This window comes from Mustela lutreola, chromosome 2, assembly GCF_030435805.1.
Source record: "Mustela lutreola isolate mMusLut2 chromosome 2, mMusLut2.pri, whole genome shotgun sequence".
Taxonomy (NCBI): domain Eukaryota; kingdom Metazoa; phylum Chordata; class Mammalia; order Carnivora; family Mustelidae; genus Mustela; species Mustela lutreola.
In genome coordinates, this window is record NC_081291.1 from 30,878,146 (window position 1) to 30,894,096 (window position 15,951).

At 44.0% G+C, this 15,951-nt stretch overlaps 1 protein-coding gene across 21 annotated transcripts in view; it reads right to left on the reverse strand.

The window, feature by feature from the left end:
* CADPS (calcium dependent secretion activator) overlaps positions 1-15,951 on the reverse strand; it is a 468,804-nt gene that overhangs the window by 174,963 nt on the left and 277,890 nt on the right. For all 21 annotated transcript variants that reach the window (XM_059161408.1, XM_059161407.1, XM_059161399.1 and 18 more), the window contains exons 7-8: positions 15,530-15,641; positions 7,726-7,865 (exon numbers count right to left, since the gene is read on the reverse strand). In XM_059161408.1, the coding sequence (XP_059017391.1) occupies positions 7,726-7,865; positions 15,530-15,641 (252 nt within the window). The remainder of the gene's footprint in view (positions 1-7,725; positions 7,866-15,529; positions 15,642-15,951) is intronic.

Consider the following 15,951-nt stretch of genomic DNA (forward strand, 5'->3'; position numbering starts at 1 on the left):
CTGGAATCTACAGTGGTCAGGACGACACCTGGCACAAAGAAAACACTTATGAGCTACTTCATGACATCACTGCTACTATTTTACAGTTGAGGAAGCTAAAGTTGCAGGAACCTGCTCAGGGCTCTGCAGGGGGTAAAAGACACAGCCAGAATGGAAATTCAGAACAGCCAGGTTTCCAGAATACCCCTCACACGTGCTATTCTTCCTCCCATTTTAGATGAGGACAAATTTTGGTGTCTTCACTCAAATGAGAACACAAATTGCTTTTCCAAGTGAGCTTCTCTGGTGAAAGTCTTTTGAAAGGGAAAGCTGAGTGGGATCAGAGAAAAATCAACAATCCTCCTTAGCAAAGTATCAGTTGGTTTGTGTGAAGGAGGGGCTTTCCCTCAAAGGTTTTCCTCAGAATTTATTGCTAATTTGGCACATAACAGAAGGTGTCAAAACCGAGAAAAACTGAGGGCTGCACTGTATCATTTCTGTCTAGTCAGCTCTGGCTCTGTGTTCCCTTAGATTGAAATGTGCTCAGTAGACAGAATAAGAAGTACCTGGAGCAGATGGGAGATCTGTCCCTGCAGACATCTAGGTGGCTTTCCCCTCCAGCTCCTCACACTACTGGCAGATCTATCTGCATGGGCACGAGTGGCGTTCGACTCTCTCTTCAGGCCATGAGGATTGTAGAGATTTGGATTTACAAAGAGAAAAATCAGCATTCTAGTGTTGTGAAAAGGTATTTAGCCTAATGGTTATATCTTAGGCTCAGAGTGGAAAAACCCATGTGGGAATTCTGTCCCTGCCTTCAACTGTCTTTTTGCTTAGCTGTGTTGTGCCTCAGTTTCCTCAGCTGCAAAAAGGGGATAGTGTGTGAAGTTGTTGTAAGGTCTTAGGGAGAGCATGCATGGTGAGTTTAGCACAGATGGCACATGGTAAGTGCTTGGTTACATTAGGCAATACTGCTGGTTGGCGTTATCCTTAGTAACAGCAGCAGCAGTGGCAGAAATAGTAGTTCTAGTACAAAGAACATGTAACTACCAACTTTGCAAAGGATTCATCTTTGAATTCATTTGAACTTATGTTCGGCTTTGGGGTGGACATCTATTGGGAAATAAAACAGTACGCGTGTCTGGGTTTGGAGCTCCAGGTTACATTTTGCCTTGTGATTCTAACCTATCCTTGCTTGTACTATTTTTGTAAAACCTATGCCAGTGGGTCATTGACACCCCTGTCATTTGCTGGGGGCATTTTAGTTAGATGAGAGGCCAGAGTGAACTATGAAGGGCTAAACAGAGAAGAAAAAGATACTCTTTGGTCTTCCATGACCCCTTGGCTTCAGCATCCCTCTGCCTTGGGGTTCCTTGGAAGGGCAACATCCCTAGTAATTCTTTGAACTTGTGAGTTGTATATATAAAAGAGAATGGGATGGTCTTCCTTCACCTGATGTTTGTGAGTGTTAATGAATGAATAACTCAGCTCTATTTATTAAGTATCTTCTGTGCTTAGCACTAGGTGTGCATATGGTGGTGCTCCATAGCAATTCATGAGGAAATTTTTTATTGTATGTCTTTTCCCAGGATGGATGAGTACCCGGTACAGGGAGAAGGTATGTGCTCCCCTCAGGACATCTGCCAGACTAACCTGTCCCTGGACACCGTACAAAGGGTAAGGATGGCTGAGAGGGACATGGAAACCAGGGATAGGTTGAGGTTTCAACGTTGGGGGCTGTGGACCCAGAGGTCAATGAAAAACCTAGAAAATGAGGAGTTGGTGCCATTCTGGTCTAGGTGGAGATGAGACTCAGCCCTGAGGGAAGAGGGGCCGCATTTGTTTTTCTCTTTGTCCCTGTGCTGTCATGGCACCTAGTCCATCACAAGTGGGAATGAGGCAGGGCCTTTTAAAAAAATTTTCTTCCTGCTAGAAATTCTTCATGTGAATTTCTTCTAAGAAGAGCAGTCACACTGAGACAAAACCAAGATTCCCACGGGGAGGCATCCCTCCCCTCCTGGGAGAAAGAACAAGAACATGGAGGATGCTAAGACTCCAGATGCTTCAGTCTTCATGCAGCAGCCCAACAGAAAGAAGCATGGGCTGGGAAGAAGCACAATAAATGAAAGCACCAACTCTTATGTAGCTATAGCCCTAACCACATATCAGTCCCTGTTCTAAATGCTTTACATGTATTAACTCATTTAATTATCTCAACAACCTTATGAGGCAAAACTATCACAAGCTCCATTTTATGCTGAGCAACATGAGGTTCACAGAGGTTAAGCAACTTGTCTACAGCCGGTAAGTGATTAGTGCCAAGGACTACATCCTAGGTGACTGACCTAGCTGGCATTTATAGACAATAATACAACAGGGAAGATAAAAAAGAATCATGAAAGTATTCAATTAGTCCAAAAGAAGGCAAAAAAAAAAAAAAAAAGGAGGAAAAGAGGACAAAGATCAGATGGAATAAAGAGAAAACAAAAAAGCAAGGTAACAAATAGCAATTTAATTTAAACCTAATTATATCAAAAATCACATTAAATATAAATAAGCTAAATATTCCAATTCAAAGGCAGAGATCTTCAGATTGGATTTAAAAGGCTAGAGCTAATTTCATCCTGCCTACAAGAAATATACTTTAACTCTAAAGGCATGAGTTAAAAATAGTAGGATTGAAAGGATTTACCATGCTACCATTAGTCTTTTAAAAAGCTGGAGTGGCTGTATTACTGTCTCACAAAGTAAATTTCAGGGCAAAGAATATTCCCGAGGATAAAGAAGAACATTTCATAATTTAAAAAGGGTCAATTCATCAAGAAGACATAATAACCTTAAACGTTTATGCATCTAAGAATAGAGCTTCAAAGTAAATGAGACAAACATGTACAGAATTATAAGAAGAAACAGAAATATCTATAATTAAAGTCAGAGATTACAATACTTTTCTCTTAATAATTGCTAGAAAGTCTGTATTTGGACAATTACAACAACACTGTCAACCAATTTAAACTAATTGACATTTAGAGAGAATAAGCCAAAAGAGAGAGAATACGGAATCCTGAAAATATTCAATTAGGTCAGTAGTAGTAGTCTTGTTTGAGAGTCTGTGCCAATCTGAGTGGTGTTTTGGAGATTTGCAGGGAGGAGAGACAAGTGTGATAGTTTTGAAGAACAAGGTCTACAGTAGTGACACAGCTAAGAAAATGGAAGAAGAGAGGGAATTTTTAAGAAGCACGGCTAAGACTTATAAACTGTATCCCCTTCACATTTTGTTGAAGCATAACAGGAAAATCAGATTTGCTGTAAATTACTCTGGGTTGGTGTACTATGGTTCACTGACTGAATCCAAAGTGGCATCAGGGGAGCTCTGCATTTCTTTTAAGTTTTTGGTCCTTTGTTAAGGTAGGAATAACACAATTCTAGACCTGGCTTCAATGTTTAATTTCATTTGGGCAAGTCTGTTCACCACTCCACATCTGTTTCTCTGTGTGTAAAGTGGCAATTAATTCATTCACTTATTCATTGACACAACAATTAGATTAACTTATTGAACTTTTACTACATGGCAGGCCCTGTAGTAGAGACTTTGAATAGTCAAAGAGACAAATGTCCTTACTGACAAGGAACTCACAGTTCAATGGGGGAAGAGAGACAACAAATCAATAAACAAAGAAATATATGGTGTGTGAGATTGTGATAAGGGCAATCCTGAAAATAAGGCACAGTAAGAGAAAGAGAGAGGACACAAGCGGGACAGGTAAGGAAGGCATTCTGATATGGTAGAGACCTGCAGAAATCAGGTGAGCTATGTAGAAAGCTGTGTGAAGAAGAAGATGAATCCAAGGTAGAGGGAAGGGTGGGGACAAGGGTCCTGAGGTGCGGGTGCACCTGGAGTCTTTTTTTTTTTTTTAAAGATTTTATTTATTTATTTGACAGACAGAGATTCACAAGTAGGCAGAGAGGCAGGCAGAGAGAGAGGGAGAGAAGGCTCCCCACTGGGCAAAGAACCCAATGCGGGGCTCTATCCCAGGATCCTGGGATCATGACCTGAATGGAAGGCAGAGGCTTTAACCCACTCAGCCACCCAGGTGCCCCGCACCTGGAGTCTTTGGGGAAGAGCAAGGAGGCCCATGTGGCTGGAGGATGATCAAAGTCAGGGAGATAGTGGAGTCTTTATAGCCATGGTAACTACAAAGGGTTTTACTCTGAGAGGGGGTATCATTGGAGGTTTTCCAGCATTGGATTGGCATGAGCCGACTTCTGTGTTAAAAAATATTACTCTTGGGTGCCTGGGTGGCTCAGTTGGTTAAACACCAACTCTTGATTTCAGCTCAGGTCACAATCTTGGGGTCCTGGGATTGAGCCCCACATCAGGCTCCATGGAGTCTGCTTGAGATTCTCTCTCTCCCTCTGCCCCCCTCTTTGCTTGCACTCTCTCTTTCTCTCAAATGAATAAATAATAAACAAACAAACAAACAAATAAATGTTTTTCAAAAATTACTCTTGCTTCCTGGTGGGAAACAGAGTATAGGGAAGCAAGGACAGCAGTAGGGGAACTGCTTACAGAGTAAGGGCACAAGTGAAGGGGAAGAGGATTGGAGACTTGTGTCCAAATGGTGATATAGTGGTGGTGAGGAGAGGTTGAACTGTAGGTTTATCTTATTTGCAGTGAACAGAATTTGCTGCTGGATGAGATGAGGAGCAAAAGTGAAAGAGAAATGTCTAAGATGACCCCAATTTTTTTGGTCTGAGCAACTGGGTGAAGGGAGCGGCCACTGGAGATGGGAATATAATGATACCTAGTCTCGATGAGGCTATTTCAGAGATAAAATGAGAAAGTGCATGTGAATACATTTGCTGAGCTTGAAAACACTATGTGGACATAAAATATGAAAAATTACTCTCTGAGGACTTGCTCATTGTCAAACAGGCCCAGATCCTAATGTCTTAGGCCAGAAAGTAGCATTGACTTTCTTACTAACATTTTTCTGTTCAATAAGGAAAGTTATTCTGAATGGCCCAGTGGTTCATTCAAGGAACCACAGTCCACCAACAAGGACTCATTCACAGTAATTCTGATTTTCCTTTTATGTTTTTATAAACATGAAAGTAGATTCAATTTATAACCTCAGTCAAGCTTTTTAAAATTTCCTTCTCTCTACTATTCTTTAAGCTTTAACACTATTCTGATATTTCTCTCCTTTACCACATAATGGGGCTCATTGAAGCTATTTAAACTTCAAATGAAAAAAAAACAAAAAAAACAACTGCAGTCCACAGTAAACATTTTTACTTTCTTTGAGTCATCTCTTGCACAACTAATGCTGCGCATGCCTGATTTAGGCCACACTGGTCTGACAGTGTTAGTAAAAAAATCATTGCCTACTTCTCAGGGCTCCTAGAGGCCTTCCTTGTTATTTCCTAGCAGAGCAGTGATTTTTATATGGCAGTCAGTAATATGAAATAGCTATGTAAACTGTCAGAAGGGAGTTACATATTTCTTCTCTCATCCACAGGGTCAAGGTAGCCTAAAATGTCTCAATAATTTTGCAAATGAATCAAAAGAAAAATTAGTGAATTCAGATCAGTTACTTCAGTTTCCAACACAGTAAATGAAAAGAACGTGGGAAATGGGAATGTGTTTCATAGAGAAATTTTTTTTTAAAGATTTTATTTATTTATTTGACAGAGAGAGATCACAAGTAGATGGAGAAGCAGGCAGAGAGAGAGAGAGAGAGAGAGAGGGAAGCAGGCTCCCTGCTGAGCAGAGAACCCGATGTGGGACTCGATCTCAGGACTCTGAGATCATGACCTGAGCTAAAGGCAGCGGCTTAACCCACTGAGCCACCCAGGCGCCCTCCATAGAGAAATTAATACCTGTGCAAGGTGTACTGTGGAGCTTAAATGTGGGAGTACTTGAAAAACTCCTCGTTTGGTGCTTCAAAGGGGCTGAGTAGGTCAGTTGAGGTACTGATCTTTGACAGAAGTTTTAAAAAACTGAACTTTTAAGGATACATACATTTAGTCATACTTTAGTTCTGTCTCTCTCTTTGATCTGTCCTACTCTCCTCATTTCTCTCTCTCATCTCCTTTCATCTTACTCATTCACACTCTGCTTCTTTTAGCAAATAGTTACTAAGCATTTATGGGCCAGTATTTTGCTAAATATTCAGAATCTTTTTCTGTGTGCTATAGAGACCTAAAAGAATTCTCAAACCTATTGTCTTGAAACTGGAATCTTTACATCAAGGGGGAAGAAATATGAGGGAGAAATTCCACTTAACATTTTTAGAATATATGCTAAGGAGGAGGAAAGCTGACTTCACAAATCATCATCTTCATGAGATGATAACTTGATTGAAGTGAAGCTAGCTGCCCTTCATCATGGATGGCTGAAAAAAGACTACATGTGTAGCAAGGGTCTGACTCACTCTCCACAGCCTTCCCATGGCCTCCGGCAGAAGAGTTTTGGCATAGTCCCCTCTCAGGCTCTGGGAACAGTCTGGCTTCGAGTTAATGCCATGCAAATTCTCTAAATCCATGCCAGAGCTCAGGTTCAGTACTGGGCCTCCCACTTGTTGGGAGACCTTCTCTTTTCTGGAGTTCCTCATGTCTGATTGCCTCCAGGGCCCTGACTGGGAGGTATCTATCTTTCTCTGGAATCTTGAGCATTCCATGTTCCCTAAAACTCCAAGGCACCAAAGCTAGAATGCTGTTCTTTATTCCCCAACCACATGTTGCTGTGGTCTGCTCATCTGCTGGGGAGTGTACTTCCTGTCCTGACCACTCCCTCCTGGACCTGTTTAAAGTCTCTATTTAAATGTCTTAATCAGTGGCTAGTCCCTGGTCTTGGGTTTTTGCATTCCCCATGCCTCTAGCACATAACCAATTCTCAGTTTTCCTGTCAATGTTATCACTTTAAGCCATCTCATAAATGCACACACCCCAAAGAGAATTGAGATGTTTCTACTGAGCAGAGGGCTAAGCAGAATGACACCCAGTTGGCAACTGGTACCTGCAGAATCCCTGAAAAGCAATCCACTCCCTTCCACTGGTTAGACATCCCCCCATTCGGAATTATATGGCCCAACTTCTCTCCAAATGACCACATTTACTGAGATAGTGGGGTCCAAGCAGTTTAATAGGCCATGGCATACACCCAGTTATCAATAAACATTTTCTGCACAAATCATTGATCTGTGAAATGAAGCTTACTTCACTTATTCTTTTTATGCTACTTGAAATCACTTAATTGTTCATGCTTCTCAACCTTAAGAAACTGAAGGTGATCATACATTTTTTTATGTTTTGGTCATTTATTTGAAGACTACACTAAACACTAACACTGATTCAATGTGAATTGAATGTCTGAATGTCGCTTATGGCACTTGCTCACATCTCTTGGACGTGGTTGTTACAAAGATGCAAGTGAAGATACATAGAGTCTGAAAGATCTAGATGCCACTGAAGAGGTACATGAAGTCAGTAAAACTTCCTGAACCAGAACCACCCAGCATGCTTCTGGGAACATTTTGGATCGTTCTAGAAATCCTATTAGAAAAGAAGGAAATTATTCTATCTTGATGGCACAAAGGCACATACAGTAATCGTAAGAACTGAGAAAGTTTATAGTAATCTCTCATGAATCCTTTGTATTTCCTTCCACGTAATTTTTAGAAAATATTTCAGGAAACGGATGGAGATCTCCCTAAAACTACCACTTAGAGAAGAAACACTTACCCAGAATGTTTCATGTTCTGAGGCTTATCCATTCGGACAGCAAGTTTGATTTTGAGGTCTTGATCGGGGCAGTTTTTGGAGACTGTCATTTTGTGCCACTCTGACTGTTTGGGGCTGTTTGGGGTGGGATGGAGAATAACCTGTAGGGAAAAAGGACAATGATTTTAGCCAGAAAATGGAAACCTGGTCATGGGCGTGTTTTTAACAGATGAGAAAGTTTGCTGCTGAGAAGCTGAGTGTCTTGTCCAGCTGCCATAGCTAAGGGCTTTTAAATAAAGCAGAACCCTGGATATCAGACTCCTAACCAAGGCTCCGTCTACCAACCGTGGCTGCCTCTTGCCAAGCAGACCAGCTCCAAGACAGAAATGGTGTTCTCTTGTCCTCTTCTCTCTCCCAGGCTAATTCAGTAAAAGTCGAGATCAGCGGTTTCTGTGATATAGTTTTTGTATTTTTCCCCAAATTCCAAAGTCCTAAAGCAGCCTGGAATGGACGGTGTTCACACACGACTCTCTCCCTGTAAGAACGCGGATGTGCAAAGGAAGAAATACCCTTACACCTCAGGGCACCTCTCTCCCACTCGTCGTTCCACTCCTCAGGGTTCCTTCCCGTTTCAGGAGGAGGAAGGCCGCAGGGGAAAATGGAAGGGACTTTATGGGAGGGATGAGAAATGCGAGACCTACCCAAGGGAAGGGTCTTGCTGACACTCACACATTGGCACAGCATTTCGCCAGACCGTGGCACCTCGGTCACGCCACACCCACTCTGTCCTGGCTTGAAAGGCCTCAGACACAGCGGGAAGCCCGGGCTCTTTGAAAGCGTCTTTCACTGTGTGCTTCCGAGACGCCACTCCCAACGGGAGCCTCCTGCTTGGTCCTCACTGCTTCCGGGCCGGAAGTGGGGTAAGGAGAGGGTAACTCAGCACACCCCCTTCTTCGTTTTGCTTCCTGAGTTCTGTAGAGCCACATGGGATCTGAGGAACATACACTGTTCCTCAGGAGTGAACGATGTGGAAAATCCCCTCAGCTGAGGGAACAGGCACTAAATAGGGGCTCAACAAAAGCTGGGCTTGCTAAGATTTGCTTTCATGGTGACAGCGTGCCCTGGTTTGTTGCCTGTGGGCTTAGGCTGTTTTCACAGCAGCTATTTTCTTTCGGTGCTGGGGAAGGCAGCCTCTCTCCCGGGTTCCTAACAACCTCCGCAAGGGACAGGAGAGGTTCGGAGTCTGAGAGGCCGACCACCCGGCCTTACCACAAGCTTGGGTCGTGGGGCAGGACGGAAGCAGAGGGCTTCTCGCGAGAGCTTGTGTGGAGAGTGGGAGCTGAGGGCTTCTCGCGAGAGCTCGCGGAGTGGGTGCGAGCTGAAAGCTTCTCACGCGCTCAGGAAGGGCGAGAGAGCCAGGCGGAAACATAAAATCCGCATCTCTGAGGCGCCTTGTTTGTGCTGATTTTTCGCTCCTTCTCGTTCCAGGCGTGACCTTTTCCACGCTCCACCCCTCCATTACATCCTCTCTCTGATGAAAAAAAATTGATCCCTTTTTGCTAAACGCAAAAATGGAGTCTTCTCAACGTCTTACGACAGGATTGAAATAAGGAGGCCTGATTTTTCAGACCTGAGGCTGCCAAAGATTTTTTGATCACGCCCTATGCCGGCAGAATTCGTTGACCCAGTAGCCCAATATCTCTAAATATATTGCTATCGATACAAAAGTACAACACCATTGATACATAAATATAGAAAATATTGTATATTTATATATGTTATATAAATGTCATATTTACATTCTGTTTACATTATATACTTACTTTGTATTAATATATACGTTGTTACATATACCATAAAATATACATAAATAGAGAAGTCTTAAAAATGAGCTAAATAGGGGCGCCTGGATGGCTCAGTGGGTTAAAGCCTCTGCCTTCGGCTCAGGTCATGATCTCGGGGTCCTAGGATCGAGCCCCGCATTGGGCTCTCTACTCAGCAAGGAGCCTGGTCCCCCCACCCCCACCTGCCCCTCTGCCTGCTTGTGATTTCTCTGTGTTAAATAAATAAATAAATAAAATACTTTAAAAAAAGAGCTAAATATAAAAAGCTGTATTTTCAAGTGTCTTGCTAATTGTGGTGGCTTTATGCTATGATTAGCTATATTTTAAGGGCACCCTATATATTTAGGGCAAGGCTCACTGTTCATGACACTGGAAGTAAATCTCAAGTAGTCTTGTAAATCATTTCAGAATCTCTTGACTGACGTCTAGCTTCTCTGATGACTTTGGCAGTGAATTTCTCTCACGACGCGGATGACAGCACGCCTGCTTAGCAGGACGGGTGTCAGCTCCACCGTTTTCACGCTGTTTGCCAGGGATGCAATACTAGCATCATCCTAAGATGATAGCACTTCTGTAGGAATCTTTGCAGGCCACTTACTCATTCTGCGAGGGTTAATTTAGTTAAAATTCTATCACCAAGAGGATCAACTGACATAACTGGTACCAGCGAAGTGTAATATTTTGTAGGATGCTGGGAGCAAGGAAGTCAGGGTGCTGCTGGGCAGCGGACCTCTCCCTCCCCTCAAGGGAATGCCTGTCCCTATATGTCTCTCTATAAAGTGTTCCATTTCTTGAGACCCCTGCTTTCGGGAGATGGAGAGAGGGGCTGCTGCTGATACCAGGGATGAGGACACTGTCTCCTGAGCTAGTCTGGCCTGAGGGGTTGGGGAGCAAGGTTGATGTGCTGGGAAGCCAGGAGGGGGAGGGGCTGGTAAGAGAAAGCCCAACCAGGGCCAGAACAGCAGCAGGCAAGGCCCTGAGCCTCCTTCTGCTCCTGCCCATTTGGCAAAATCAAAGCAGGAGCAGCGCTCTGGGCACCCGGAGCTCGTTAACAGGCCTTCCACCATATGGATTCTGGGCGTGTTTCCCACTGGCAATATGGTGTCCATTCGCTGACACAAATGACCACAGCTCATTACTGGCCCCTCCACAAAGACTTCTTCTTCCACGTGGTGGCTCCCCAGGGAGACTTCCTCTCAGGGGTGCATGGAGAGATGAGGTCACTGCAGTTCTTCTCCAACTTCATCTCCACCCTGCCATGTGCCTGACGGGTCGACGACTCCTTTGTATGTGTCAGGCCTGCTGAATTATTAGGGTCCTCCTGGGTGCACATGAGCCCTGAGCAGTCCAGACACCTCATCTGGACATTCCAGGCTGCTAATCAAGCACTTTGTCATCTCAGCTGAGGCCCATGTGTGCTGTGCTTTGATGTGGTGATGCTGATGTGGGAACACAACCCACTCCGTGCAGTGAGCTGCATGCTGGCCAGTCCCAGCTTCTCTCAGTTACCTGGGCACGTGGGCAGGTCCTTCTGGGGTGGGGGGCTGCTTTACCCTGAGCCTTTACCTGGCTGGTCCTCTCCAAGCCTTAGCCTATATATCCTTCTTACTTCTGTATCTACCTTCGACCCCGGGAAGGCATCCCTGACCTTCAGACTGGGTTACGTCCCCTTGCTGTGTGCTCCCAGGTGTTCTTTAGAGACCACTTACCACATTGCACTATAATTTCTAGTTTTTATGTCTATATCCCTTAAGTTTTTTGAAGTCAGAAATTTTTGCCTGTCATTATTTCTGTTTGTTCTGTGCATGTCACAAATGATGGTACACCATGGGCTCACAATCCTATCCCATGAACAGAAGTTTGATAATATTACAGTATTGGCAAGGGTTTAAAGAAACAGTCACTTACGCCTTTTTTTTTTTTCTTTTTTTAGATTTTATTTATTTATTTGACAGAGAGAAATCACAAGTACACTGAGAGGCAGGCAGAGAGAGAGAGAGAGAAGGAAACAGGCTCCCTGCTGAGCAGAGAGCCCAATGGGGGACTCGATCCCTGGACCCTGAGATCATGACCTGAGCCGAAGGCAGCGGCTTAACCCACTGAACCACCCAGGCGCCCCACTTACGCCTTTTGTGGAAATATCAATTCGTGTGTACTCTTTAAGGGACAATTTGGTAGTATCTGTCAAAATTCAAATTTCATTCAGCAAAACATTTTTTTGAAAACTATCCTACACACACACACACACACATATGTGCAAAGAAATAAATTCAAGGTTATTCTTTGAAGCATTGCTTATTCAGACAAAGACTGGAAACAATCTAAATATATTATGATACATCTATACATGAAATATTACACATCTGTGAAACAGGAAGTATGTCAGCATAGGCTAATATGGACTAATCTTCAAATATACTAATATTTCAAGTTAAGTACAAAGCACTATGTATACAGTAACTTCCAGCTGTGCTCACCTTTTCCTTCCTTCCTTATTCTTTCTTTCTTTCGATGTATATACATATGTTTGTGTATGCTGTGGTTGAACATGCTTAGAATACTTGGTGAGGAATACACAATAAAGTGAAAACAAGGTTTTTCTCTGGAAAAGCTACTTGGGCAAGGTGGGGGGAATCATTCATTTTCACTAATATCCATTAATTTTTTTTCAGTGGATGAATTACTTCTTCAATTAAAAAGGTTGATTAAAATGAAGCATAATGAACAAGCTAGATATTGTTGAGTGATAGAACATAGCAGTGGGATTTTAAATGTGGCTGTGTCCTGCTAAGCTTGGGAACAGTTAGAGCATAGACACATTCCCTCAGGGGTACAAGAAATTGCTTCACTTTAAACAAGAAAAGCAGAGTCATCATCAGCTGCTGCGTGCGGAGGTCCTGCCAGCAGAGGGCGCCCCAGCTGGCACAAGGATCAGCCATGCTGATTCCACGGCAACCCCGGGGAAAGTTTCTTTGGTAGGAAGAGTACATTCTTTTTTTTTTTAATATAAACTTAAAAAAATTTTTTTTTAAAGATTTTATTTATTTATTTGACAGAGATGACAAGCAGGCAGAGAGGCAGGCAGGGAGCCGGGGGAAGCAGGCTCCCTGTTGAGCAGAGAGCCCGATGTGGGGCTCGATTCCAGGACCCTGGGATCATGACCTGAGCTGAAGGCAGAGGCTTTAACCCACTGAGCCACCCAGGCGCCCCAGAAGAGTACATTCTTATCTGGGAAAATACATAATGGGGTTGGAGGAGAGAATGAGTTATTAAGAAATGAATAACTGTATGGGGCAGTGGCAAGCCTGTGGCCTTCCCCACAGCAGTAGAGCCAAGAGTTTTATTTCTGCATAGGAACAAAGTGGTACAGTGGAAACGGCCCTGGAGATGAGTCAGCATCATCCCTGGCACATTACTTAGCTCCTCTGGGCCGCAGTGCACTCGTCTGGGCAGGATAAGCAATAACTCATCAGGGTTATCATGGAGCGTCAGGGAGAGGGCTTCACAGTGTCCTCAGGGCCAGGCCCTGGCCAACGGCAAACGTATAGTGCCTGGGCAGTGCCTAACTGGGTGGATCTGGGGAAGCTTCCTGCCTTTCGTGGGAATCTGTTTTCTCACCTATAAATAAAAGGGTTTGACTAGCCCAGTGGGCTTAACTTTCCTAAGTAGAGACAGCTTTGAGAAGTTGGTGAATGCTTTAGACTTGTGTCTCCAGAAAAATGCACATATGCCCCTCCCCACCTCGACATTTGCAAACGATTTCAAGGGGTTCCTGGATTGTGTGGAACCTTCTGTGGACTCAGGCTGAGGATTGCCGGACTTGCCACTTCTAACATTAATATCCTGGTTTGCATCTTAGTAATACGATTCTGGGTCAGCTCTATAGATGAAAGCCAGATTAAGTAAGTCGGCACAAAAGGATGAAAAAAGAAAGCCTGCTTACTGTGTTCTTCCTGGCCTTGTTAGAAGTGTGTGCCTGTGTGCTTGTCTGCAGGTGTTCTCACCTTATTCCACTGACATACTAGGGGGCTTAGAGAGGTTGAACGTTTGGCCGAGGTAACACAGCTTTCAGAAGGAATTATTAAATCAACCAGTATGCAATGAAATGTACTGGGAGTCTGTGCTGGGCTCGGGTATAGGGCAGTGAACAGAGTAGTTTAGGTTTCTATGCCCATGGGGTTTTTGTTGTCTAGTATAGGAGACAGAAGCCAAAATTTCTGCAAATCCCTCTCTCTTTCTCTCCTTGGTGATCAAATTTAGTGGACAGGCGGGTGGGGTGGTGAATGAAGGAAGATGAGCAGTCAGGAAAGGGCTCTCTGAGGAGGGGGCAGCATCTATGTAAGGAAGGAGGCAACCTTTTGAAGAGCTAGGCAGTCCGGGGGTGCTCTGGGCAGGGAGAAAGCCCCTCTGATGCAGGAAAAGAGTGGTTTATTCAGTGGACTGAGAATTGTCCCCAGTGCTCTTGAGAATAGTGGAGGAAGGGAAATGTAGCAACAAAAGAGGCCGAGGAGGTAGGCAGAAGCCAGATCACATGAATCTTTGTAGCTGCGCTACAGAGTTGTAATTTTATGGTAAGCAGTGTGGAATGATGGAAGCATTTGAAGTCAGCAAATCTAACTTACATTCTGAAAATAACGGCTGCGTGGTGCAGAGTTGATAGCTGAGAGGTAAAAAGAAATGTCTTTATTATAATTCTCAGTGGTACTCAAAGGGACTGGGGCCTCCTTTTGGGATGTTTCAGAAATCTGGGGGACATTTTTGGTCGACAAGGTAATGGTGCTGGACTCTGTTGGTTCTGTATGGCCGGGGCCCAGAGATACTACACACCATGCAGTGAATGAGATGCTTCTCCTCAGTGAGGAATCGTCCTGCATGTTACCGGACTTCTGAATATTCCCACTGGGTATGAGTGGAGGTGGAAAAGCCTGTTTGTAACGAACTGAGTCTGGATCTTAAATCTTCTTTACATATTGTTAAGAAGAAAACCGCAGGCATCAAAGGGTATCCTTTGTTCCCAAAATGGTGCAGAGGACATAATCTAACTTCACTTTCAACCTCCCCCAGAAATGTAGTCTTAACGGGTCCATCAGGAAGTTTTTGGTCAGGGCTGGTGAATCTGCCACTTGAGCCCCCTCCATCCCTCAAAGAGAGACAGGGTCATCTGTGTGATAAGACCTCTCACTTTCCCCCCTAAAGGAAAGCCAACTTGCCTAAAACAATCCTTTTCTTTTGCTGATAATTTCTCACCCCATCCTCCTTCTACAGAAACTTCGGTTATCTTGCATCTCCTTGGAGCCCCCTCTACTTGCAGAATTCATGAATCATTTAATAAGCAATTAGATCCTTAAACTTCACTCCATTGAATTTTTGTAATTTGGAACAATATACACTCAAAGTATTTTTGGTGCTTTTCCAGGGAAATTGAGGAAACTTTGTTACCAAGATTTGTGTGCCATTTCAAGAAATCCAATTACTGACATTTAAGCTTCAGAGGTTCTCTCCTCCAGGGCAGGTATTTTGGCCGTGACCTTTAGAGTGGTTCACATTCCTTCTTTAGGTCTTCTAGTGCGGTTGTCCCTAAATCTTTACATTTTGAAGTTATTGTTCTTAATTAATTCCCTTTTATTTCTCCTTCATATTATGTCATTGTATTGATTTTTAGATTGTTAGATGGGTCGGTTTGTTAAATCATGTAAGAATTTCACTTCAGGATAGGAGGGTCATTGCAAATCTTTGCTCTAGAGAGTTTCTGGGTCTAAGGTTGTGGAGAACCCCTACTCTGACTTCTGCAGCATGCACTATTGGTAGTCCAGATTTAAAGAGGAGAAACAGAGGGTTGGAGAGGTTGAGGGACTTGCCCAAGGTCACACAGTCAATGGAGAGTAGAGCCTGTGGATTCAAACCACAGCGGGACCTATCCTACTTGGCAATGCTGCCTATAGGACCTGGGGACACCGCTCCTTGTGATGGGGAGCACTTACCCGTCCGAGCTCCTTGTCCTCCAAGGCCAGGACGCCTGTGCTCTCTGTGAACAGCTTCACCTTTACAGCAGGCAGTGCGTGGGTTGTCGAGAAGTCGCCCTGGGTGCCCCAGCTGCAGACAGAATCAGAAAGGTCAATGTAGAGCCGTCTGCTTTGACAATGCTAAACTCAGCTGCCTTCCTCCCGAGTAGGGGGAATGCAGGGTTAACCCGAGGCAGCACTGGCTGTCACATCCCCCTCCCCTTGCCTCCCCTCCAAAGCTGCCAGAGTGACAAAAAGTGTTAATTAACTTGTTAGGCAAATGCAAGACAGATGCTCAGAAAGTTGCCACGGGTCTTCACAGAGCACTACAAGGAATCACTTGGAATTAGCATGAAATGGAGTTGTCGAGAACTTTTCCCCGTGCATTTGCTATCCTTACA